At 46.7% G+C, this 25,698-nt stretch overlaps 1 protein-coding gene across 2 annotated transcripts in view; it reads right to left on the bottom strand.

The window, feature by feature from the left end:
• The window catches only part of SYTL3 (synaptotagmin like 3), a 79,317-nt gene extending 59,851 nt beyond the window's left edge, over positions 1–19,466 (bottom strand). The window contains exons 1-4 of one of the 2 annotated variants that reach the window (XM_059401361.1): positions 19,385–19,466; positions 10,898–11,088; positions 8,888–9,518; positions 6,456–6,674 (exon numbers count right to left, since the gene is read on the bottom strand). In XM_059401361.1, coding sequence (XP_059257344.1) covers positions 6,456–6,674; positions 8,888–8,997 — 329 coding nt within the window. In that variant the 5' untranslated portion in view covers positions 8,998–9,518; positions 10,898–11,088; positions 19,385–19,466. Of the gene's footprint in view, positions 1–6,455; positions 6,675–8,887; positions 9,519–10,897; positions 11,089–19,384 lie in introns of those variants that run through there. The other variant, XM_059401360.1, reaches the window with a different exon arrangement.
• Between the last annotated feature and the right edge of the window lie 6,232 nt (positions 19,467–25,698).

Genomic DNA, 25,698 nt, shown 5'->3' with positions numbered 1-25,698 from the left:
CATCTTACACCAGTTAGAATGGCAAAAATTAACAAGATAGGAAACAACAAGTGTTGGTGAGGATGTGGAGAGAGGGGAACCCGGTTACATTGTTGGTGGAAATACAAGCTGGTGTAGCCACTCTGGGAAACAGTGTGGAAATTCCCCAAGAAGTTGAAAATAGAGCAACCCTATGACCCAATAATCACACCACTGGGTATTCACCCCCAAAGATACAGGCATAGTAAAATGAAGGGACACTGATACCACAACGTTCAAAGCAGCAATGACCACAATAGCCAAACTGTGGAAAGAGCAAAGATATCTTTCAACAGATGAATGAATAAGAAGATGTGGTCCATATACACAATGGAATATGACTCAGCCATCAGAAAGGATGACTACCCACCATTTGCATCAACATGGGTGGAACTGGAGGGCATTATGTTGAGTGAAGTAAGTCAAGCAGAGAAAGACATTTATCATACGGTTTCACTTATTTGTGGAACATAAGGAATGGAGTGGAAGACCACAGGGAAAGGGAGGGAAAACTGAACAGGAAGAAATCAGGGAGGAAGACAAAACAAAGCATGAGAGACTCTGGACTCCGAGAAACAAACTGACGTTTATAGAAGGGAGGGGTGGTGGAGGGATGGGGTAACCAGGTGATGGACACTAAGGAGGGCACATGATGTGATGAGCACTGGGTGTCATATGCAACGGATGAATCACTGAACACTATGATACGTTGGCTAACTGAACACAATTTTTAAAAGAAAGAAAGAGAGGGAGGGAGGGAGGGACATGCAGTATTAAAAAAAACTAAACCCGTATCCCCATGCTGTCCTCTTTCCCTGAGGATGCCTGTCTTCCTCCCTGGCCCTGACCCTCATCCAGAAATACTCCAAATATAGATGCTCTGAAAATCGCCTTGAGCCAACTCACCCCTCTCTTGTCAGAGCTCCCAGGGACATTTAGAAGCTCTTTTTTTTTTTTTTTAAAGATTTTATTTATTTATTTGACAGAAAGAGTGAGAGCACAAGCAGGGAGGAGAGGGAGAAGCCGGCTCCCCACTAAGCCGGGAACCTGACGCGGGACTCGATCCCAGGACCCTGTGATAGCGACCTGAGCCAAAGGCAGACACTTAACCAACTGAGTCACCCAGGTGTCCCCTTAGCAGCTCTAAGAGGAAAACTGCCTTGAAGCAGAAACCTCAAAGACATCCCGGAACCTCGACACAACTCCAGGGCCAGCACGTCCCACAGGCCTTTTTCTCTGACGGCCACAACCTGTCATTTGGTTTTGTTTTTCTAAATCACCGTCCTACAGCTTCCCCTTTCCTGATTTAAAAAACCTCCTTCCCCCCTCCTGGTCCCACAACGGATCCACTTCTTCCCAAGGACCGAGTCTCAAGCTGAGGCAGCTGCAGAGAGAGGAAAGCCTCTGGGGTCCGTCCCCCACCTAGGACCCCCACCCCCTGTCAGTCATGACTGTCAAGTATTCTAAAGTCCTGCCAGCCTTCTCTCTAGGATGGGGGTCCAGGGTGGACAAAACCAGAGAGAGGACAGAGGGTTGCCAAGAAAGGAGAGGGGGGTGGAATACGTGTTATCAATTATTTCGTTCTCTCCCCATATGATTTCCTGAGGCACTTCATTCCCCATAATGCAATTATCTTTGGTATTTTGAAAAGCATCCTTATTTCACAATAAGGAAGCTGGGGTTTTAGAAATCACACTTTGTGTACTTAGAGGGTAGAGTTACAACAGCGAGGTCACAATACCCTCTTGGGTACAGGTTTCAAAATGGGCTGCCTTCCCAGGAGATGGCCTCAGCCTCGTCCGTCTTCCCAGTGTGGTTTTTAGCTTACAGTGAACTATTCAAAGACAAAAAACCACCAATGCCTTTAATCCCTTACCGGGCAATGGTCACCATTAGACTTCAAATACATACAGTTGATTGAAAGGAGGGAAGGAAATCTTAAGACTTTCTAGACATTATTTGGAATTATTACCTCCTTTCTCAAGAGCCCAGGCAGCTCCCTGCAACTCCCTCCCTTCCCTCTCAAGATAAGAAAAGCCTAAAGGGCTGAGCGGGGAGCACTAAAAAACAGGAAAAAGCTCTATTTTTAACGTCTTGATGAATTGTCATACTGTTCTCCAGAGCAGCTGTACCAGCAAAATATACATATATTAAATTTTTTTTAATTAAAAATTTATATCTAAAAGAAAGAAAGACAAAGAAAAAAGCAAAGGCTGAAGGACATTGGCCTCAGCAAACCAAAGAGACGTGAAATGAGTGAGGGGCGCAGAGTTAGCGCTGACCGAATCAGCCTGACTTGGCGAGCTGCTGTCCAAGTACAAGGTGTGCTATTTAGGAGCAAAGAAATCTGGTTGAACAACTTCACTTCTTCTCTGGATGAGGGACTGAAATTAAGCCTTGCAAAGGGACAGGAAATTTGAGATCATTAATGCCAGGGACCCAATAAGCACAGCTCTCTTGACTGAGGGGGACAGAAACCCCAGCCACCGGCCCCCCACGATGTGAGTACCTCTCCTGATCTTTGTCCTGGGCACTCTCCCATCTGCAACAACACTTAGGAGCTCTTTTCAAATTCCCCAAGTCTCTGGTTATTCTAGATTCACACCAGACGAATGTCTCCCCTCCTCAAGGTTCTGCAATGTCCTTGTGGGCACAGTCCCCAACAAACAGGGACAACCTCTATTGTGTTTTCAAGTCATCAATGACCAGTCCATTCTTGCTTTGAAAAGTGGGAGCCTCAGCCAAAGACGCTGTTTCTCATTTCCAAAATGCATAGTTCCAAATGCCCATTCCATGTCAAAAAACTTTTTTTAAAAAACCTCATGACACCAAAAGATTGAAATACGTGAAGATTCAGTCTGGCGCTAATAGAAAGCTACTCATTTCTTTGAGTAGCCAATAGAAGTCAGCTTATCCCTCTTCCCAAAGGCCTTACGGAAAGCTGCATGGGAAGGCAGTGGTGTAGGGACACCTCAAACACACCTCCTCCCGCAGACGCCAGATCTGTAGCTTCATAAGGAACAACCCCCCCTGAAGAAGGACTGAAAACCAGTCCAACCGCCACCCGCAACATAGGATGAAAAGACAACACTGTGGTGGTGGGTAGGAGATGCAGAGACACGTTGTCACCGGACGCCCCCTCACCACCATCACAGAGACACACCACGGGGAGGGATCTCACAAGGACCGAGTTTCTCCCAGAGGAGTGAGGGGTTTGTGTCCCCTGCCAGGGACCCCAACCCCTGGGACCTGAACTAGAGAGGTGTGCCCCCAAAAGGTCTGACTTAGAAAAAACAGTGGGGCTTACTTAAGTCCAACGGGCATGTGGTCTCACTCACATAGAGACATAGAGACCCAGGACAAAAGCAAGTTTGAAAAGCTTCTAGACTGTGAGTGAAGGAGATTCATTTGCCCATCTTCCAGCCTCTGCCAAAGGTCCAGGGGCCAGGTCGGACTCTCTCTAGAGATGAGCACCTGTTCTGCACTCTCTCTATCCTCTGCTAGCGTGGGCGGCACACAGAGACCCGGCACCCTCCCGCCGACTTGCTCCTGAGCGGCCTGCGCAGGTGTGTGTGGACACGCAGGGAAACACGCAGACATGCGCAGACACGGTGCTCTCCTGCAGCATCACGGAAGCCAGAGGCCATGTCCAGCTAAGGCCGTCTTCCGCTGCCTTCGTAATGCTGGTAGCCACGGTGGCCTCGCTCCACCCCTGCACTCTCCAGCTGCATCGCAAAGCCAGCAGGTGCCTGGAGCCCACACAAAGGACACACACCAGATCACCTGGTCCTGGTGCCCAGAGGGCTTGTGTTCCTGGGCTCCAGGGGACCATAACAATTGCAAAGACAGTTCCCAGCAGCCTACAACCCTCAGGGCATAGCACAGACAGTAGCCGGAAGCACATTCCCAGTCTCCCTGTGAAAAAAGCCTATTTCCTTGGCCTAGAGCTTTTGCCTGAGGGGCAGACTTCCTGTTGGCCACACAACCCAAGGCTAGGAAGGTGATCTCAGGGAACCCAGGCAGGGAGACCCCATCCTTGCACTCAGTCCTGGCCTTGCTTCAGCTCTCTGGTACCTCCGAGGAAGGAGCTTTTACACTCAGCTGGAACCCTAAGTTTTGCCACCTCCACCCATGGTGTCCTTCAGATCTCCTGGTCTGGAGGCCCGCAGACTTTATGACTGGCCCCACAGGACTGTATCTATTTGCATACTTTGAAAGCTGCTGCCTAGGGGTCTGGCTTCCAATCAGCCTGAAACTAGGTTCTAACAAGTCCTTCCCTTTGGGACACCAACAGGTCTTAGCACACCAATGGAGCCCTAGCAAGAATAAATCAGGCAGCCTGCTTGGACAATCACAGAGTTTGGAAAGATAACCAAGAGCTAGGGCAAGGTTGAAGGACAAGGTCCATCACCCATGCAAGGCCAAGACTGGGGAGAGGTTGTAGTTTAGAAACATATAGAAACAGAGTGGGACACCTGGGTGTCTGAATAGGTTAAGCATCTGCCTTCAGCTCAGGTCATGATCCCAGGGTCATGGGATCGAATCCTGCATTGGGCTCCTTGTTCAGTGGGGAGCCTGCTCTCCCTCTGCCTGCTGCTCCCCCTGCTTGTGCTCTTTCTCTCTCTCTCTCTCTCTCTCTCTGACCAATAAATAAATAAAATCTAAAAAAAATAAATAAATAAACACCAAAAAATAAACACAGAGAGGCAGGGAAAATGAAGACACAGAGAAGAATGTTGCAAATGAAAGAACAAGGTAAAAATCTCAGAAAAATACCTTGATTTCAGAGATATAAGTAATATGCCTGATAAAGAATTTGAAGTAATAGTCATAAAGATGCTGCCCAGACTCAGGAGAAGACCAGATGAACACCGTGAGCACTTCATCAAAGAGATGGAAAACAACAAGTTCCACACATTAGCCACAGAGCTGAAGCACACATGGAGGGGTCCTTAGCAGACCAGATGAAGCAGACGAACAGATCAGCAGTCTGAAAGGCAGGGCAGCGGAGCTAACCCAAACAGAGAAAGGAGGAAGAAAGTAAGAAAGATAAAAGAAGACAGCCTAACAGACCTATGGGAACAACATCAAGTGGAAAGAAAATTCACATTATAGGGGCCAGAAGGAGAAGTGAGAGAGAAAGGAGTGGAAAATTATTTGAAGAAATAATGACTGAAAAGTTCCCTAACCGGGGGAGAGAAACAGACATCCTGGTCGAGGAAGCCCAGAGAATTCCAAATAAGATGACCCCAAAGAGATCACATCAAGCATATCCTAATTAAATGTCAAAAGTTAAAATTTAAAAGAGACTCTGGAAAGCAACAAGAGAAAAACAACTTGTGACATACAAGGAACGCCCATAAGATTATTGGCAGATTTTTCATCAGAACTTTGCAGCCAGAAGGGAGTGGGATGATAAATCCAATCCAAAGTGCTAAAAGGAAGAAAGCTTCCAACCAAGAATACTCTACCCAGCAAGGTTATCATTTAGAACTGAAGTACAGATAAAGACGATGGTAACATGATCTATTGTGGTGATCGCTTCACCATGTATACAAATACCAAGTCATTATGTTATACATCTGAAATCAATGTAGTGTCACATGTCAATTTTACCTCAATAAAATATTTTAAAAAATAATAACATAGGGTGCCTGAGTGGCTCAGTAAGGTAAGCATCTGACTCCTGATTTCAGCTAGGGTCTGGTCTTGAGGTCCTAGGATCAAGCCCCACGTGAGGCTTCATGCTCAGTGCGGAGTCTCTTTGAGATTCTCTCTCTCCCTCTCCCTCGCCCCTCCCTCTGCTCTATAAACAAACAAACAAATAAATAAAATCTTAAAAATAAATAAGTAATGCTACACAGGCTCACTCTAATATTCCCTATGTTAAAATTCACTTGACTGGGCCACCTGGGTGGCTCAGTGGGTTAAGCCTCTGCCTTTGGCTCAGGTCATGATCCCAGGGTCCTGGGGTCGAGCCCCGCATCGGGCTCTCTGCTCAGCAGGGACCCTGCTTCCCCCTCTCTCTGCCTGCCTCTCTGCCTACTTGCGATCTCTCACTCTGTCAAATAAATAAATAAAATCTTAAAATAAAATAAAATGAAATTCACTTGACTTTCTCTGAAAGTGATAAATTAAGCTCTAAGAAAATTGAGGCACCTAGTTATGAAATCCAAATGAATCTTCACTCCTGGGTTAGCCCATCCTTAGCCATTATAAACAAATGTTTGTAAATTAAAGGAAAAAAAACCTTTTTACATAATACAATTCATTTTTAAATTACTGTAACTTCCAAGTCTAGAAAGGTCGCTTCCTATGAAGCCCTCTGTGAACACCAATCAACCCTAAGGGGCGACAGCGCCTTTGTCACCAGCAGGTCTGGGACTGTCCACATGGCCAGAGCCCACGGGGGGACGTGAGTGCCCCGGCCATCTCACCTGTCCTCAAAGCACACAGTGCACTTCCAGGCGCTGGTCTTCCTCAGGAACACTCGGCACTCCGAGCACACGCGGTGGCTGCAGCCCTTGCACACGGCCCCCCGGTTCAGCAGAAACCCCAGCTCGCTCTGACAGCGGGCGCATGACTTCTCTCTGTGCTCCTGGCTCACGCCCTGTGCTCCTTTCCACCGGAGGTGCTGCAAGTGCGTCTTCAGTTTCCTGCGGCCCAAACAGTCAAGTGACAAGGTATGACTGAATGAAAGGACAGATGCCAGACCTACCCCTACATGGCGAGGGCCCCGCTAATACTGCTCCCGGCAAGAGAAGAAAGAAGGGGTTTGGGCGTCCGCCGCGCCCGGCTAACAACATGGCTGTGTGAACTAGGGATCTCACTCAGTATCTCCAGAAAGAGGCTCAGAGATTTTCTCCACGGTGAAACAGAGATGAGAAAAAGCTCACCTCCCACAGATGCCGCGGGATTCAATGGCAAAGCCTAAAAAGTGCGTAGCACAGAGGAGTTAGCCGCTAGTTTTGTTCTAGGCTCATCCCTCCATGCCCAAAGGACATCATAAAGGTTAGCAAGGACAGAGAGAGGACAACACAAAACACACACAGAGAAAATAGCATCAATTTTAATACAGAAGGCATGGAAAGATCTATAAAGATATACATGCCTGCCCTTGTCATTAAGTTACCCAATAAAATGATTGAACTGATGTTCTGCTTTTGCTACTGTTTTTTAAAGATTTTGTTCATTTCTTTGTCAGAGAGAGAGGAGGGAGCGAGCACAAGCAGGGGAACATAGGCAGAGGGAGAAGCAGGCTCCCCACTGAGCACGGAGCCTGATGTGGGACTCGATCCCAGGACTCCGGGATCATGATCTGAGCCAAAGGCAGATGCGATGCTTAACAGACTGAGCCCCCCAGGCGTCCCAACTATTGTTTTGTGGTTTTTGTTTTGTTTTTCAGTGGGTGGTCAGTTCACTTCTAGTTCCTATTTCCCTGAGACAATGGCCCAAGTGCTAAGGGACCTTACACTGGACCCGGAAGAGGTGTTAGTAACCAGACCTTCTTTCATGAAATGTCTCTGCTAGCCATTTTTAAAAGAGAGAAGCCAGCCCCAAGAAGCTAGAGCGCATTCATTCTACTTGCGGGACTTGCGCTGCTGTCTGTGCCCTCGGGAGAAAAACCTCCTGACCACAGAGTCCATGCTACTTTGTTGGTATTCAGGATGTTTCTAAATCACTGAAAGACCTCAAATCATCGAGACAATTCCATTTTGCTCAGCGTATTATTCTTTTCAGCAGAAAAAAGTACAAGTCCATTTCAGAGAGCTTTGGGACAGCAGCGGAGGATAGAAAAAGAACACTGTATCTTCCAGTTAACCCACAAATTTCATTCCTTAAGCATTGGGTTGCCCCGAATTTTATTTATTTTATGTGTATTTTTCTTGGCAGACTCTAGAAGAGTTCTGCCATTAAAAACAAAACAAAATCTTGGGCACCTGGGTGGCTCAGTCTTTGGGCGTCTGCCTTTGGCTCAGGTCATGATCCCGGGATCCTGGGATCGAGCCCCACATCGGGATCCCTGCTCAGCGGGAAGCCTGCTTCTCCCTCTGCCACTTGCCCTGCTTGTGTTCCCTCTCTCACTGTGTCTCTCTGTGTCAAATAAATAAAATCTTTTAAAAACATTAAAAAAAAAAAATCAAAAGCCTGGTCCACATACTTATTTTCCAGTCTTTGTGTCCTCTACAGACATTGACAAACATGACCCCTGCTGTTGGTAAGATAGATCTTGGCCGCTACCCATCGGCAGGTTTGACAGTCTAGCCCTGCTCTATTAGGTGTTCGCTCATACCAACAGTGCATGCAGCTTCTAGACAGACAAGGAAAGAAATTTCCTATTGACAGATCAGTCAAAGAACAGGCTGAGCAGGTTTACATTTTACGCACCCTCTCCCCTCAAAGCCAAGTTGGAAGCAAAAGCACACAAAGAAGACGACGGGAACGCGCCGCAGCAGACCTGCTGTTTCCACGTGGCTTTCTCCACTTTTCTGTGTGCCCTTGGTGACCCCCACCCCAACCAACAATTCAGGCAATGCTTCGCAGGAGGTCTGTCCCTTGAGAGGCAGAGCAGACGCCTGCGAACCTTCCTTTGAATTAGTCCCGCCAAGTAGCAAAGGGACAAGCACCAGACAACACACTTAGCACAAAATGGCATTATTTAAAGTCAATGACAAGAGCAGCCTCCCGTCGCCCCCACTTCGGGGAGCTCGGTTAGAGCGCAGGGCTACCCGGCCTCTGCCCTTCACGGGCCCCTTGCAGAGGGGACGCCCGCATGCCCCGCGGCCAGCAAGCAGCGGCCAGCAAGCAGGTGGCCGTAGGCGGCAAGCAGGAAAGCCCCCAGACTTGTGCGCCGGGGACGACGGCGTACCGGATCCTCTCTTCCTCGATGTTCTGGACCGCCTGGTCTCGGTACAGGACCTGGAGGACGACCTCACGTTCCAGCTCCTGGAGGGAGTTCAGGCTGACTTCCCTGGCCATGGCTTCTCTGGTGCGGAGACCCGAGCCGAGGGTCACTCCATGACCGAGCGCCCCTGGGCTGTGCGTGAGCTCAGAGTGCCCTGGAACAGCCCCACGTGCTTCAAAGTGCGCCTTCTCCTATTTCATCAGCAGCTGCTTGGCCTTTTTTTTTTTTTTTTTTTCCCTTTTTGACTGCGTCACACTCCTCGGGAGAAGAAAGCCCCAAGAGGCTGTCCCCCAGCTCGACTCGAGGCTCCCAGAGCCTCATGCCCCCCGGGGAGCCTTTCCACGGAGCCCTACCGCTGCCTGCGGTGTCTGTCTAAGCCAAAAGCATATCTCTGGTCTGAGGTCTTGCCAGAGATTGCTATAAATCAGGCTTGGCTCCAAGCAGATAGTTTCTGCAAAAGCAGAAGTGAGCCCCAATCTGAGGGAACTCAGAACTGGCAGCTATAAAAGTATCGAGGACATTCAGAAGCTACTCTTCCCCTCCAGTGCCTTCGGGTCAGAAGTAATGGTCATTAAAAGCCCAGGCTGCTGAATGCCTGCAAAAAAAGACAACAAAAATGGCCTCATTTTCCTGGCTTGTGTCTGTCGGCAACATCACTTTTAGATGCACAAATCATTCCACACAGACCTTTGCACCTTCTGCCATCGTGATAATGTAAGATTTCAAATTGTATTAAAATTGGTGTTCTCATGTTTCTAAAAGCCACAGACTTCTGAACTTGAATTATTCTAAGATAAATCCAGTATCTCCAGCAATCAGAGAGGCATATAGGTCCGTGTTTAACATACATCATCCTAATTGAAAATACATTAAAAGTACTCAGTGTGTTCAATACTTAACTATTATTTTTACAATTAACTTCAAAAGTAAAAAAAAATGTAATCAGTTGGGGAAGTATGAACGAACACCCCACCACCTATCTATCAATTATTTATGGTTTTTAATGGTTTTCAAGGCTGTCTTATCCATGGGGTCTTGTTTCTGTTTAATGCTGGTTGAAAGGTTCTGTATATATTACCCCTGCTTTTTTCCCCCCCTACTGGAGACATTGGGCTTACATGACCTTCAATTTGTTCCTCCCCCAACCAAGTACATGGTGCTGCATTGAAAATCATGGCTAGATACGTATCAGTGAAATGCAGAAAGTGTAGATCAAGACAATATACTGTCGGTAACATCATTTTGCTATCAAATCTACATTAATTTCTTGGGAATAAGACTTCCTTTCATTGCTTTAGAAGCTAAACTTTTGTTGGGCTTCAGCAGAAATCCACATTATATTAATTTATGATCCATAACAAGTTACTGAATAAGAGGTTAACAGAGACCTAAGGGATCATTTTCCTTAAGGAAAAAGGGTTAAGAATCGCTCCTTAATCTTTGGTAGCCTGGTGAAGCCTGTGTATTTAAATGCATAAAATAAAATACACTGAATTACAAAGGAAATCATTGATACTAAAATGTTTTAACATAGTAATATATATATTCACTGATACATGAAATAATGAGATCAAGCAGTGATCTAACAACTACTGTAATTCCAGAGTAGTGATGATTGTAAGTAATATTTTGAAATATCTATAACACGCATCGTGGTATGAAAATATGGATGATTTCTATTAGTGAGAGTTACCAGTCCTGCTAGTTCCACTCTGGTTTGATGTCTATATTCATAATGGAAAGAAGTGCTAAATTTGTAATTGGAGGATGATAAATAAAGATGTAAGCTTTTTCCCATCCAAGTTCATGGCCCTGTAGGCTAAGCAGTCATGGCTTAAGGGAGTCTAGATTTGTCAGTTACTCTGTTGTGGGACAGAGTACCATGAGCAGCTTTCCCAGGTCGAGTGAAGAGTAGGAGGGCACAGAGCTCTGAAAGGGGCACTCTCGGCCTCTAGTCCTCAGGCAAGTACTCACCAGTGCCTGCCCTCCAAAGGCTTCCTATCCAGAAGGTGGCGAAATGACCAAGCAACAAGGACTCTGGGCTCTAGCCCAGACTCGCTGGTAACCCCTGCGTGACGGGTGCAAAGTCTTGATCCTCTTCCGCCCCCAGTTTCTGGATGAACAGATGGAACTTGCAGATCTTACTTCCCCAAGGCTCTGAGTCTCTGGAAAAGAGGAAAGCGATATGCAGTAACGTATAATCAAGCAACAAGGGGTAAGGTGCAAACTGGCCGATATTTCGCCAACTTTATGAGCCAATTTCTTCTGAACAGGCCTCTTGGCTCTTCCTTCTTATTCACCACTGGACCAAGAACTATACAGTCGACCCAATTCTCCAGTAATTTCAATGAAGATTTTTGCATTTGTCTCAAAACACATGATTTGTGTGCACTGAGCTTTCTTTTCCTGTGGTTTCTGTGCTCCACGCTCTGGCTCTGCCATGCGGTACAGGGTGGGAATGATGGCAGCACATTGACTCACTGGGGGAGTCCTGGCACAAGCACATGTTCACTCATTCAGGAGGCTGGGTTTTATAGAAATACAGAATTCAGTTATCACATAAAAACGCTCCTTACACTCTATCAAATCCATGCCTGTGGGCCTCCAGTGGGAAGGGCCCTTTTCATGGATGAGAGGGAGCTTATCCTCCGCCCAGCAACCATTCACTCCTACTTACGGAAAAGTAGAATTTGGTTTGTTCTTGGATCCATCCATCCATTCAATGAATATTCACCGAGTACCTTCCAAGTGCCACACACTGTTCAAGTGCTTAGCACATGACTTGATTGCCTGGTGATTTACACTCTATCCCCTGTGTAACAAGACTGTGATGTTGCTTACAATAAAAGCACATAGAGGACAATTAAAGTCAGAGAGACGTCAGCTTCAGAGTGGAAAGAAGAGAGAGATCATTCCACCATGAACCTGCAGTGAAACAGTCACCATGCTTGAGCATTAGATGTATTTCTGACCTTCTTAGTAACCAAGGCAAGACCAAACAAAATGAAACAAAACAAAACAAAAATCTATGTGATCTATATCATTCTGATAAACCAAAGGAAGACGAGAAGAACCTCCTTGAAGTATAAAGGGCATAGACTGAGAAAATAATTATTTGAGCCATGGTTCAGCAGAAGCAGCAAAATGGAGGGGTCATTATTATACTGACCTTAAAGCTAAGAAGCTGGCGCCAAATCATAATTCACTGAAAGCATTTCAAATAGAGATCAAGACGTGGTATTCCCAGGTGATGTTGGCATAAAGCTTAAAAAACCAGAGGATGGGTGTTTGGTATCCAACCCCCTGTGTTTTTTATTCTTGACTTTTGGACATTTGATCCTAGCTTCTGTCAATCTTCAGTCATTCAAGCACTTGGTTAATATTTACCACGAGTAAAGCCTGATGGAATGTACTTCTTCCTTTAACCTGAAGCCTCTGTCTCCAGATCCTCTATAAACCAGGGGTGACTTTTTGAAATGATGCCATTAGGACTGCAGAGAGCATCACGCCAGGGTCATATATCGGTTCTGGACATCACCCCAGGATCCTTCATAGCAAGATTTCACAGAAACCAAGGAAGATATTTTCTCTTTGGTGTCCAGGGTCCTCCTAGTGTACTGCTTGGCTTGGTGGCTTGGATATTCCATTTACCATGTTTGAGCCACAATTGCTTCATCTCACTGGAACTCACCCAGGATTAGCACAAGCTCAGTACCACAGTTATGTTGTTAGAAATTTGTGGGGTGATGGAGAGGAGAAGGGAGTTGAGGGAAATTGGAAGGGGAGGTGAACCATGAGAGACTATGGACTCTGAAAAACGATCTGAGGGTTTTGAAGGGGCGGAGGGTGGGAGGTTGGGGGAACCAGGTGGTGGGTATTGGAGAGGGCACGGATTTCATGGAGCACTGGGTGTGGTGCAAAAACAATGAATACTGTTACGCTGAAAAGAAATTTAAAAAAAAAGAAATTTGTGGGGTGTTTTTGGTTGTCACAGTGACAAAGAATTGTCTTGCCTCCCCATGCAAATGTTGACTACCTCACCAGATAATTCAATTAGGAAAATATTATAATTCTCTGATAAAATGTAACTCTCATATAAACACAAAGTGTATTTTGCAGGATTTTAATATACTATGAGTTTTCCTGAATGCAGCCATTCTGTAGAAGAAAAGCTGTACTTGGTTTCACTTAGAACTTTGATAAGAATTGTTTACCAGCCAAAGAACAAACCATCCAATCAAGAAATGGGCAGAAGGCATGAACAGACATTACAAAGAAGACATCCAGATGGTCGACAGACCATGACAAAGTGCTCAGCATCACTCAGCATCAGGGAAATACCATAGTGAGATACACCTCACACCAGTCAGAATAGATAAAATTCTAACAAGTCAGGAAATGACAGTTGTTGGCGAGGATGCGGAGAAAGGGGAACCCTCCTACACTGTTGGTGGGAATGCAAGCTGGTGCAACCACTCTGGAAAACAGCATGGAGGGTCCTCAAAAAGTTACAAAGAGCTACCCTACGACCCAGCAATCACACTACTGGGTATTTACCCAAAAGATACAAATGTAGTGATCTGAAGAGGCAAGTACACCCGAATGTTTATAGCAGCAATGTCCACAATAGCCAAACTATGAAAAGAGTCTAGATGTCTATCAACATATGACTAGATAAAGAAGATGTGGTACACACACACACACACACACACACACACACACACACACAGGAATACTATACAGCCATCAAAAATGAAATCTTGCCATTTGCAATGCCATGGATGGAACTAGGGGTATCATGCTAAGCACAATAAGTCAATCAGGGGAAGACAATTATCATATGATCGCTCTGATATGAGGAATTTGAGAGGCAGGGTGGGAGGTTCTGGGGAATAAGGAGGGAAAAATGGAACAAGATGGGATCAGGAAGGGAGACAAACCATAAGAGACTTTTAACCTCAGGAAACAAACTACGGGTTGCTGGAGGGAACAGGAGGGGTGGGAAGGATAGGGTGGCCGGGTGATGGACACTGGGGAGGGTATGTGCTATGCTGAGTGCTGTGAATTGTGTAAGACTGATGAATCACAGACCTGTACCCCTGAAACAAATAATACATTAAATGCTAATAAAAATAAAATAAAATAAAATAAAGAATTGTTTATCATTTCAGGAAGTTGCATCACCAAGGGCAACATTGCTTGTAGTATCTGAATGACTCCTGCCATATGGTGGTAACAATGTGCATTTGTAAATGTCACAGTCAACATGACTCTATTTACACAAATATCTGACAACTTCACTGGGTCTTCTAATGTAGCTTACATATCCAAGTACACATTATATGGTAATTAAAAATATTCAATTTATAAAGTCCTCTTGTTTCTCCTTTTGTCATGATAATTGCATTGTAGCAGTAATAGTGTGTAGATAGATGACAGTATATGTGAATTCTGTTTCTGGATAGTAAAAGGCAAACCACAATATAATATATTTCCTACAACGAGGGAACACTGATTTTCATAATTTTAAAGGGTGCCCAAGTGGCTCAGTTGGTTAAGTGTCCAACTCTTGGTTTCAGGGCTGTGAGTTCAAGCCCCACAATGGGCTCTGTGCCCACGGAGCCTACTTAAAAGAAAGGTTTCATAGTTTTAGGAACCACTGAATTGGAAGATTCAATCATTTCTAAGGTCACTTATAAATTAAGTTATAGAATTCCCTTGTTCATGTTTTAAAAACACATTATTAAGTTTGTAGGAGAAAATGGAGTTTGGGGAAGAGAGAATGTTTGGTTCTCATTGGTGGTTCGCTCTTTTGGTTTTGGGGGCTTCAGCTTATGAATTTGCATATGCAATTTCAGATCTGATCTCCAAGTTGTGGTGGAGAGCTCAGAGTTCTTCTTGCAATACAGTATCTTTGAATCATTTCAGGTGCATTTTTTCAATCCTCTTGAACGGAAGCTCTGCACTTTATCACAGTTAGGCTGACATTTGAATTCTTAGAAGCTTTGTAACAACTGCCAACTTGGACAGTCTCCTGTGTGATCCATCTTGCAAATCACTCAAAAATGCTTCATTGAAACTCTTCTTGGTTCATCATCTATTTATCCAAAAAAAAGTGTTCCCAGACCCCTGGCAATAATTTACTTATTTGTCATTTTTTAAAGTTTCATCGTGTTTTAGTAAACTTCCTAGTCAACAGAGGTTTCTAGGGTGGCAGATGGAATCAGTGGGCAGCACAGGCCCATGGTAACCACCAAGAAAAATCAGAATTTCAACCATGTCCTGGCATTCGCTGGGTGACATACAGCTTTACAAATTCCGTTCCTAGTCACCTGTAGTAGAAACCGTGTTGGAATATTTGTCGTATGTGCTGAAACATCGGTGAAACAAAAGTACTTCTCTTGTGGGTGTTCTGACTGATGTGAAGTTTTGAAGTAGAGCATGGAGATAGTAAAAGAATCACATGAAACCTATGAAAATCGGTTGCGTGTTCCTCGTACTGTGTTATGTACTACCATCTAGGATGACAGAGTCAGGTGGGAGGTTAGCATTTGTCACCGTCACGAAGTGCGTCACAGGGAGAGCTGCTGGGGGGCAGAGCAGACTGTGCCCACTGGCTGGCACGCTGACGGCTGTCACCCACGGGAGCCGTTGTGACAGAACAGAGTGGCTGGTGAGGCCGAGGGAGAAGGTGACGGGGGAAAGGACAGTCTTCATGGCAAAGGTGAGGCCCATTGAGCCTGGGGGAGGGGGAGGAGCTGGTCTGAGGAACGGTGAGGGGGGACTCTCTAGGTGGGGGACAGTGTATGTAGCAATACTAGGGTGAGAATGTGGCATTCTTCCTCCAGCACGGGAGCCCGGCTTCTCCACTGCCCATAAAAAGGCTCTGAAGCAGGAGTAGGGGCTTCCTGACCCCCTGACCTGGTGTCCTCCTATTCTGATCCCCACTTCCCCGTGAGGGCTGCAACGCTCCCGTGGTGAACTCGTTCGAGACCGTTCCCCAAGCACATTGTGCATTTGCTCCTGCTCTCTGCTCTGCCCACCAAAATCAAATCTACTCGTAGACAGCAAGAGAACAGTCAGGAAAGCAGGTGTGGAGCCTGACTGTGTGTGTGAATAGCTCAACTCTGCCCTTTGCTAAGTCCTGGGTGAGTTACCGGAACCTGCTGGGACTGAATGTCCCTGTCTAACCCGAGAACTACTCCACCCACTTTCCCAAGTAGTTGTGAGGATTCACCGTGTGGATACACATCCAGTACTCACAGCACTAGAATAAGCAGGTGATAAGTATCAGCTGTAATTAGCAGTAGTAGTAATGGTTTCATTACCATCAACATTATTCTTTCAAGGTCCAGAATAATTGCTACCTAATTCAGGAACTTTCCCCATATTTACAATCAAAACCAGTCACTCCTTCTTCATTATGATACCCTTTTCCTTTGCATAGTTCTCCCAGGGGGCCCTGAATCCATTCTGGCTTGTACTCAAGAGTCCTTTCCAGCGGCGACATTGGGACTTAGTGATCCCTCAGCCCCCACCAAGCTGGTCCTTAATGGTTGGAGTGTGTTGAGAAACGCAGTGAATGTTGTGACATGTGGGTTTGCTTGCAAAGCAGGAAGCATGAATTCAGGCAGAGTAGGAAGTCAGGACAGTCCAGGGAGCGGGAAGGCTCCCAGTTCTGAAAGCTCCAGCCTTTGGGAAAATCTGAGTTATTCTGGAAGCTGAGAAATGCTCTGCAAAGTGTTTTGTTTTAATGATCTCACGCAGAAAGTCACAGCCGCCTAGCTGGAGGGATGAAGTCCCCCAGATCCACTGTTCTGAGCTGCTCCTTACGCGGTCACTGTCCCACTCGCCTGGCAGCCTCTTACATCGCATTTATTCTGTCCCAAGCAAAGAAGTCGGGCTCTGTTCTTACCTACAGGGAGCCCGACCTCCTTTTTCCATTGCACGTTTGTAATTTTACAATGGTGTCTGCCTTTGCTCACAGCACTCCGACTACCAGCCTAATTATACTTAATAATTAACAAAGAAAACCAATACTACAGCACCATGTTGAAGGAAAAATCTCCCACGGCCTCTTGGAGAAGCCCTCTACACCCAACGGTCCCGTCTCGCATTGGTTGGGCCACCAGACAATCTGGGATCCAACCCGCCCAATTCCCGGGCATAGCCACGTGCTCTTGGGCCAGTGGCTTAATCTCCATGAGACTCACTTTCCCTCTCTGCTTCCTCGATGCCCTAGAGAGCTGTCCCTGCTTCACAGGACTGATCTGGGAATTCAGTACATCAGCGGGGTGGAGACCTAGAGCAATGGCTGGGAGGTAGCAAGCAGGAGGCAGAGACATTTCTCCCTGCAGACCGTCCCCCTGCGGGAACCCCCAAAAGTAGGAGAATCGCCATCAAGCCATAGCACATTTCTCAGAGATTGATGGGGACAAAGGCAACCTCGGGGGTGGGGGATGCCGGGTCCGCTCCTAAATGCAGCTCCACACTTCATCCATTTTGTCTGCAAAATGTTCTGTCTCCTTCCTTGGCCTCACAGCAAAGCTTGGCTGGCTTCCAGACCTGCCGAGGGGGCAGCACGAGCTCCGCGGCCCAGAGGGAGAAGAGCGAGGAGGCCAGGAAAGGAGTCATTTTCTGCTTGCAGGCAGGGGTCCCCTGTCCTTCCACCCTGTCCTCTGACCAGGGGACCGGGACAGTGGCAGGCGGCAAATTGCGGGGGCGTGTGTGCACGTGACCAGGACTGTCAGCGCTTCTGGGATCTCAAAGGGAAACTGCAGAATTTTCTCAAAGCCTGACAGCCACAGCCCTGCAACGGGCCACGGCGCAGGTCACCTCGGGAGCCCCAAGCCCCACTGCTCTGCTCTGACCACAGCGGTTTCCTTGAGAGGCTGCAGCTTGAGAACAGCCACGCCACCCTGCCTGGGACGTGGCGGGGGGCGATGTGTGTGGAATCGGTGAGTCACGACACCGCCCCTGATGCTGCATGTGACAAGGTCATCTCTTTTTGCTCCTGTGTGTTCTTTCTGGAAGCCTGTCCCAGCGCAAAGAACAGCTGTGCACATGGCGAAGGCGGGAGAAGAATGTGGAGCAGCGGCAGGTCTCTGTGGTTCCAACCCCAACCGGGCTGGCTTCACCTCTGCCTCCAGGGGAGGCGAGATGCGTGTCTATCAATTCTTTATCTCTCTTGTCACTTAATCAGAGGTGGCTTTTCCAGGAAGCTGGTGAGGCTCAAGCATCAGCCTCCCCGGCTTGCACAGCATGTCCAAGGCCCCGTGCCCGACGTCCTATTTGTTCTCTTAAAAGTCTCCATGAGTTGTATAAACATCAAGTCCTTAATACGTGAAATTGCTGGATGGGGAAATCTAGAAATCTAGAAGACCCGAATCCTACCTGACACAGGAGAAAGGGGGATGAGCTTCTGCTTGTCACCAAAAACCTCCCCACAAAAGTGCAGTTTTGAATCCAAGTTAAACACATGACCTCTTCTTATGGAAGCATAAGGAAATGAGAATTAAGATGATTACATTGTTAGGACCCTACTCATACTGCTAACCTTGTTGTTGGACCCAAAGCAACTATTTATTTAACACTTACTCTGGGCCAGTCTGACAAGGACTCTGCCTACATGACCTCAGTCTTCATTACAACATTGTGAAGTACGTACGCCCATTTTCCAGATGAGGAGGGTGAGGCTTGGAGGGCTTAAGTCGTTTACGGAAAATCACACTCCAATTTAGGGTTGTTAAACCTCAAAGCCTTATGCTTTATTCAGGCAGAAAAGCTAAGAAATTAAAATGTCCCACTATCTTGGCTGAGTAATCTTTTTCTGACACTGAGTCTAACTTTGTAGTAGATCCTCACTACCTAGTATGTATTTTTCTCTCATAAACTCTCCTCTTGCCAAGAAATGCATTTGCAGTTTAAAGAAGCTTAACCAAAAGAAATTTAAATTAGACCCCAACTAATACACTTTAAAAAAAATTTTTTAAAGTATATTTATGTTCCATGTCCAAACTAGAAATTATCTGTGATCAAAACAGTCTGAATTTATGAAGTAGATTCAGAACAGAACAGTAATAAACTCTATGTACACGAATTTACAAGCCACAGAAGAAAGCAAACAAATCCAATACACCCAGTACAAATACGATATAAATACCATCGAGACATACACCACCTTAAAAAAAATTCACACCCCATGACTTAGATAGTGTGTTTTTGGTTTGGCTTGGTTTCTAACTAAGTCTCAAGGACTTTCTCCATTCCCTTTAGATGGTCATCCTACATTTTAAACGTATGCTATTCAATAAATTACAAGTCATCCTCCAACTTTTCTCTGGTTTTGTCTCCCACCCTCGCAATGTCGTTAACTTAGGAGAAGTCACAATCACTGTCATCTCTACCCGCCTTGCCCATGGACCAACGCACCCGGATCGCTGGACTCGGAGGTTCTCCTACCTTGGCATCTGCTTGGAGAGAAGAGACAGGGGCGCCCGTCCTGGAGAGAAGGAAGTCAATTTTTCTTCACGTTGGAACAACTGACGCATTTCTCTTTCCTTCCTGTCAGGCCGGAGCGAAGCGGTGCACCCTCGGGGCCCGCCCCGGGGCATCTGCGGCTGTCCCCACATCACCCGGGACCCCGGCAGCGAAGCCACCTGAAGCCACGCCCAGGGGCTCTTGCACACCAGCGGTTTAGGTCTTTAGCAGGAGGACAGGCGAAGCTGACGCCCCTGAAACCCTGAAACGTTTCAGTCCCCCCAAGGAAACCTCAAGAGAGACTAGAACCTTCGAAGATTCAAATGTGTTCCCCTCTGCAGGGGGTTTCACACTGACCTCAAGTGTGAATGACTGTACTTTGAAGAACAGCTGTGAACTGGAGAATGACACCCCCCAATTAACTTTGGGGGTGGGGAGGAAGGGGTATCTGTCGCTGAAGTATAGATACATGGAAAATGGGATACAAACTGTAAGCACAAGATTGTTCAGTCTTCCCAAGGTGAACACACCCCTATCAAGTGACAGAATTCTAACAGCACCCCGGAAACCCCGCCATCCGCCCTTCCAGTTACTCCCTCCCCCACCCCCTGCCCCGAAGATGATGGTTATCCTGACCTCTGATGCCACGGATTCATTGTCCCCTTTTGGTATTTCGTGTAAATGAATGTATATCATGTTAACTCTTTGGGGTCTGGCTTTTAGGGCAGCCTGCTTATGAGACCCAACCACACCATTGCACCTGCTGACAGAAAACCAACCTCCATGCTTTGGAGCCAAAATATAACGTCAAGACCGAGTTGGGAATAGAGAGGAACAATAGCTTTGTTCCTCTGCGGGGCGAAGGGGGCTGCAGCAGGCTACCTCCTTCAAGAAGCTGCCAGCCCCGCCCGGAGGAAGGAGCTCGGGGGTTTTATAGGGAAATACAGGAGCTAGCAGATTTTGACAGGAGTTTTCCTTAGTCATGTCTTTAGGCTGGTCCTGGGTTCCTGAAACAAAAGGCTAAGAAGGGAGGAGGGCAGGTTTGCAGCAGAGACGGGAAAGGTTACTTTAAAATCCAGCTTTGGGGTTGCCTGCGTGGCTCAGTCGGTTAAGCCACTGCCTTCAGCTCAGGTCATGATTCTGGGGTCCTGGGATCGAGTCCCGCATCAGGCTCCTTGCTTGGCAGGGAGCCTGCTTCCTCCTCTCTCGCTCTCTGCCTGCCTCTCTGCCTGCTTGTGTGTATTCTTTCTCTCTGACAAATAAATAAATTCTTTAAAGAAAATAAAACAAAGCTTTGCTGAAACGTTAGCACCCCCATTTTGGTTTTCGTCCAACTTTGGGTTTTTAAGCGGTTTCACAGGTAGTTTGTTCATTCTTGTGGTGGCATATTGTATGGATTCATACAAAGTTTCTCTACCATATTATTTATTGATGGGCATTTGCGTGATTCGTCGTGGGGGCTAGAACAGATGGTGCGGTCACGAACATTCTTCTGTGGTATCTGGGTGAATACTCGTCCGTGTTTCTGTTCCCTCTGTGCCTAGAAATGGAATTGTTAGCATGTGCTCCACATGAGTGGAAGCTGCCAAACATTCTCCCGAAGTGGTTACCAGAAATGAGTTCTGGTTGCTCCGCATCTCCCCAGAACTTAGTATTATTTGCCATTCTTAGTTGATCCATTCTGGTCCGTGTGTGTTGCTATAGCATTACGGTTTGATTTCACCCCCCTGATATTTAGGGTAGCTGAGCAACTTGAGCAGATTTTATATGCTTATCGGTGAAGTGGATATCTGCTTCAATGCAGGGCCTGTTCAAGTCTTCTGTTTTATTATTGGCTTATCTGTCTTTCTGTTATTGACTTAGAGGAGTTCCTTATATATGTAGGATCAGAGTCCTCTGTCAGATATTTATACTACATAGAGCTTCTCCCACTCTCTGGACTTGTGTTTCCATTTTCTTACTGGGCTCTTTTGAGGGTCTCAGATTCACTTTTGAGGGTGAGCTAGTGTGAACTCAAATGGAGAAAATGATTCAGGCAAATCCAATGACAAACAAAGATAACGTGCACTGTGTGGCCTTGGGAGTCACCAGATCTCTCTGAACACTTCTGGGCCTGGCTTTCCTCAACTGTGAATGAGGTTCACTTGGCTCATTCCTCTGGCTCTTCAGTTCTGGAATCTCATTCTTCTGTGTCCTGGGAATGTTGACCTGACATGGTGCCTTCCACCAGCAGAAGAGAAGAGGCGAGTGGGGGGAGGGGGGTAGTGGGCTGTGACGAGAGGCAGGAGTGAACTAAGAGGGCAAGCTTTGGGGTGAGACAGAGCAGAGTGACCTTGAGCAAACCATGTGGCCTTTCAGAGCCATTTCCCGGCGAGGGTCGCGAGCTTCTCGCCTCATTTTTCGAGTCCATTCCTTTCATTCACAGACATTTATTATGCACATCAGACAGTACCAGAGTGACTGTGGTTGGGGACCCCCAACCCAAGAAGATCTTTAATACATAAAAACTATTTAGTAGTCATAGTATTATATGCAGCCTAAGATACTAAGTGAATCCATTTAGGAATATTTGGAAGAAAAGGTTTCTAGAATGAGGGAACCCTATGATAATAATTTCCAAAGCAGGTGTATTACTTAGCTAGAGCTACTGGAGCAAATACCTTAATACTGTGTGGCTTAAACCACAGAAATTCATTTCCTCATAATTCTGGAGTCTAGAAGTCCAAGATCAAGGTGTCGGGAGGATTGTGTCTTTCTGGAAGCCTCTGTCCTTGGCTTGTGAATGGCCGTCTTCTCGGTCTTCACAAGATCTCTCTGTGCTGTCTGGGAGGCAGTCCTACTGGATTAGGGCATCCCCCTATGAACTCATTTTAACTTAACTGTCTATTTAAAGACCCCATCTCCAAATAATGCCTCATTTCCAAACATATAATGTCACATTCTGAGGTCCTGGGGGTTAGGACTTCAAAATACAAATTTGAGGAGGGACACACTTCCGCCTGTAACAGCAGGATATAGTAAGAAAATATCAGAACTTCCATTTAGATTTATTTTTTAAGAAGCTAAAACTTTAACTTGATGAAAGCTTAATAAATGGATTCATAGTTTAATGCATCACAATGGAAGTGCACATAATTCTGGGATACATGCTCAAAAATTGTTCCTGCTAAAGCAGCAAAATTAGAGAAGTTTGGAGACCACGGGCCTAAGGCCTTGGGCCACAGTGGACAGCAGGGAAGGGTTGGAAGATGGGTATGGAGGGGCACTGGATGGTTCCGTTGGCTCAGCTGGTGGAACAGGCAACTTTTTTTGTTTTTTTTTTAAGGATTTTATTTTTTTATTTGACAGAGATCACAAGTAGGCAGAGAGGCAGGCAGAGAGAGGAAGGGAAGCAGGCTCCCCATTGAGCAGAGAGCCTGATGCGGGGCTTGATCCCAGGACCCTGGGATCATGACCTGAGCCAAAGACAGAGGATTTAACCCACTGAGCCACCCAGGTGCCCCATGGAACAGGCAACTCTTGATCTCGGGGTTGTAAGTTTGAGCCCCACATCAGGTACAGAGATGACTTAAAAATACAATCTTTAGAAAAAAAAGAAATGGGTGTTAAAATTGAATAGGTATCAATTAGATCCCATCTGCAACTAAAGAGAGGTGACACAGGGCCAACCTGGGGATTAGACCAGAGCAGCAGTGGAAGGAGAAAGCCCCAGAACGGGTGAGTGGTCAGGAGTCGGCAAAGAGAATAAACGTGACTGATCACTAAGGGAAACCTTCTGAATGCTCCATGTGCCGGGCTGTAGCCCTCTTCTTCCTTACATGTTCCTACCTGTAAACTCCGGCTGGTTAAGAGACTTGCTCTGTAGGACAGATGTGAGCAGAGGTGACCCCTGCCTGGTACGAGCCGTGCCTCCTAGCCAGCGCACGGGCCGCCGTTCCCTGTCCCATCCTCCTCCCTCCACGATTCTGGCATGGAGAAGACATGGACGGAGCCATAGTGGACGCCTGATGGTCATGTTGTATGAGTGACGAATACAACCTTGTTGTTATCAATGCCCAGGAGTCGAGGGCCATTTGTTTTTGCGGCTAACTCAGCCTATGCTGACCAATCTAGTGTACTTTTCTTATACACAGAACTGAGCAACTATTTCATACCTACTATAGCATAAAAGTCAGGCCGCCCGGGTGGCTCAGTCAGTGAAACGTCTGCCTTCGGCTCAGGTGATGATCCCGGGGTCCTGGGATTGAGCCCCACGTTGGGCTTCCTGCTCCCTGCTTCTCCCTGTGATGAGAGGCAGGAGTGAACTCCTGTTCATGTTCTCCCTCCCTCTCTATCAAATAAATATTTTTAAAAAATCAACCAGTCATGAAGAAATATCAGCTGGAGGCCGCTACTGTGCCTAGGTTATCCTTTAGTTGGGGGATCTTGGGCACTTAGTGTCTCAGGAATGGGGCGGAGGTAGCCAGGGTCAGGAGGAAGAGGGACTGCCATTGTTGGTGGCACAGAGGGACTGCAGTCCGATCCCCCGCGCTTCCCAGCTCACAGCAGATCTAAGGATTGGCATTTCCTAGCCAATCTGGTTCCCATGTAATTTCATAGCAGCGGACTCACTTCAGAGAGGAGTCAGCCACAAGTTTACTTTCTTTTCCATTACAGCACTGAATTCCTCAGGCCTGGGTGTTTGGCATTGCCATCTTTGCTGCTGAGTTATTCTTATGATCGTCGACTTATTATTGTCGTGACTCCATGGTCACAACATGGGCACAGGAAAAGGCAGGAAAACGCGAACGTCCACAAGATTGGATCTGGGTGGTGAGGGGCCGCAGATCACAGACAACCCTGCGAGACCCATCTTTGCCTTGTGATACTCTTTTCCCGGGTGACACGGCTGTGGCAAGCGGCCCACACTTGCTAAACGAAGACACTGGCGACGCTAATCCTTATTTTAAAGAGTTTGTATTTAAGAGATTCGATTTGAGGGGAGAAAGCACACAACACCTGCCAACCCACGGCTCACCCCCACCTTGAACAACAAACCAGAGATTCATTCTACTGACTTACTGTGCAGAAAAGAAAAATTTTTCTAAAATGTGGCTCACTTCCAGAGACTGATGAGCGGCTCGGAGTCAGTGTGTGCGCACTTGAGTACTTGGGATGGATGTTCATTCTCGGCGGACTGCGCGCGCTGGAAATGGCAGCTAGTGGACTGCCAAACACCCTGGTGATTATAAATTCCTTAGCCCTACAGAGTATCCAACCATTAGGCAGAATAGCCCACCATATTGCTGCATTTTTCCAAGCACTCCATCACCAAACCTAGAGAATGCAAGGCCACTTGTTTGTAGAAAGTTTATTTTTAAAAATTTGCCAGAGAGATCATATCTCAGTCAACTCTGTAGCCTCAGCTCCAGCTCAGAGGCTTAAACCAAGTGAGTGTTATGTGTGCATGTGGAGAACAAGTGGACAAACACTTCGGAAGATGAACAGACCAATTTCTCCATTTCTAGGGGCAGACTAGATGGCTAGATGCCACGATCATTTGATGAATGTTCTTTGATAGTTAAAATCGGAGAGCAGCCCCCAATGCACAGAGGCTAATGTCATGTAACATTTTTTACGTGTTTTCTGTTGATTTATGCACGTGCTCGTGAGTTTCAGGCACAACATGAAGTCTATGCAATATTGACGCATCATTCATCCCAGAAGCCATTCACACTCGTTTGAGTTAGAAAGTTCCTAAAAGGCTGTGGAGCAATTGCTAAACAATGTCCCGTCACAACATTCACATGCAGACTGTCCCTCAGAAGCTGCTCACTCTGGCTTTGCACACAATTCTGAGACACTTACCTAGTTGGCCTCCAGGGCCACCGCAGAGTGGCCCAAGAAAACCGGAAGATGGTGAAAAGACCCTTTGGCTCCCGGGCATGGTGCCACTGGGGGCCTGGAAGCCGGCAGGCAGGAGAAGGACACCTAAAATAGGATCTCAGGTGAACCTGGGAAGGTCAGAGGCCAGGACAAAGAAATGTCAGAATTAGAATCACATGTGAGGCACAAGGCTGTAAACCCTGATACAGGTGAGCTGAAACCAAACAAAACTGAGAAGAAAAACACAGTTCAGAACGGTCACTTAGGTCAAGTGCTCCAGGCGGAGCAGCATTGCGTCTCTCACCACTGTGCCTCCGCTCACCTGCCCTCTGGAGGCAGGGGATGGGGTCTTTCTCCACTGGCCAGCTCTCCGCAGCTGGCCACGAGGCAGAACTGACACCTTTGGGGAAATCATTCATTCATTCAATTTT

The sequence above is a fragment of the Mustela nigripes genome, chromosome 5, assembly GCF_022355385.1.
Source record: "Mustela nigripes isolate SB6536 chromosome 5, MUSNIG.SB6536, whole genome shotgun sequence".
In the NCBI taxonomy this organism is placed as follows: domain Eukaryota; kingdom Metazoa; phylum Chordata; class Mammalia; order Carnivora; family Mustelidae; genus Mustela; species Mustela nigripes.
The sequence above is the reverse complement of the archived record's forward strand: the minus strand, read 5'-3'. Positions and strand labels throughout refer to the sequence as shown.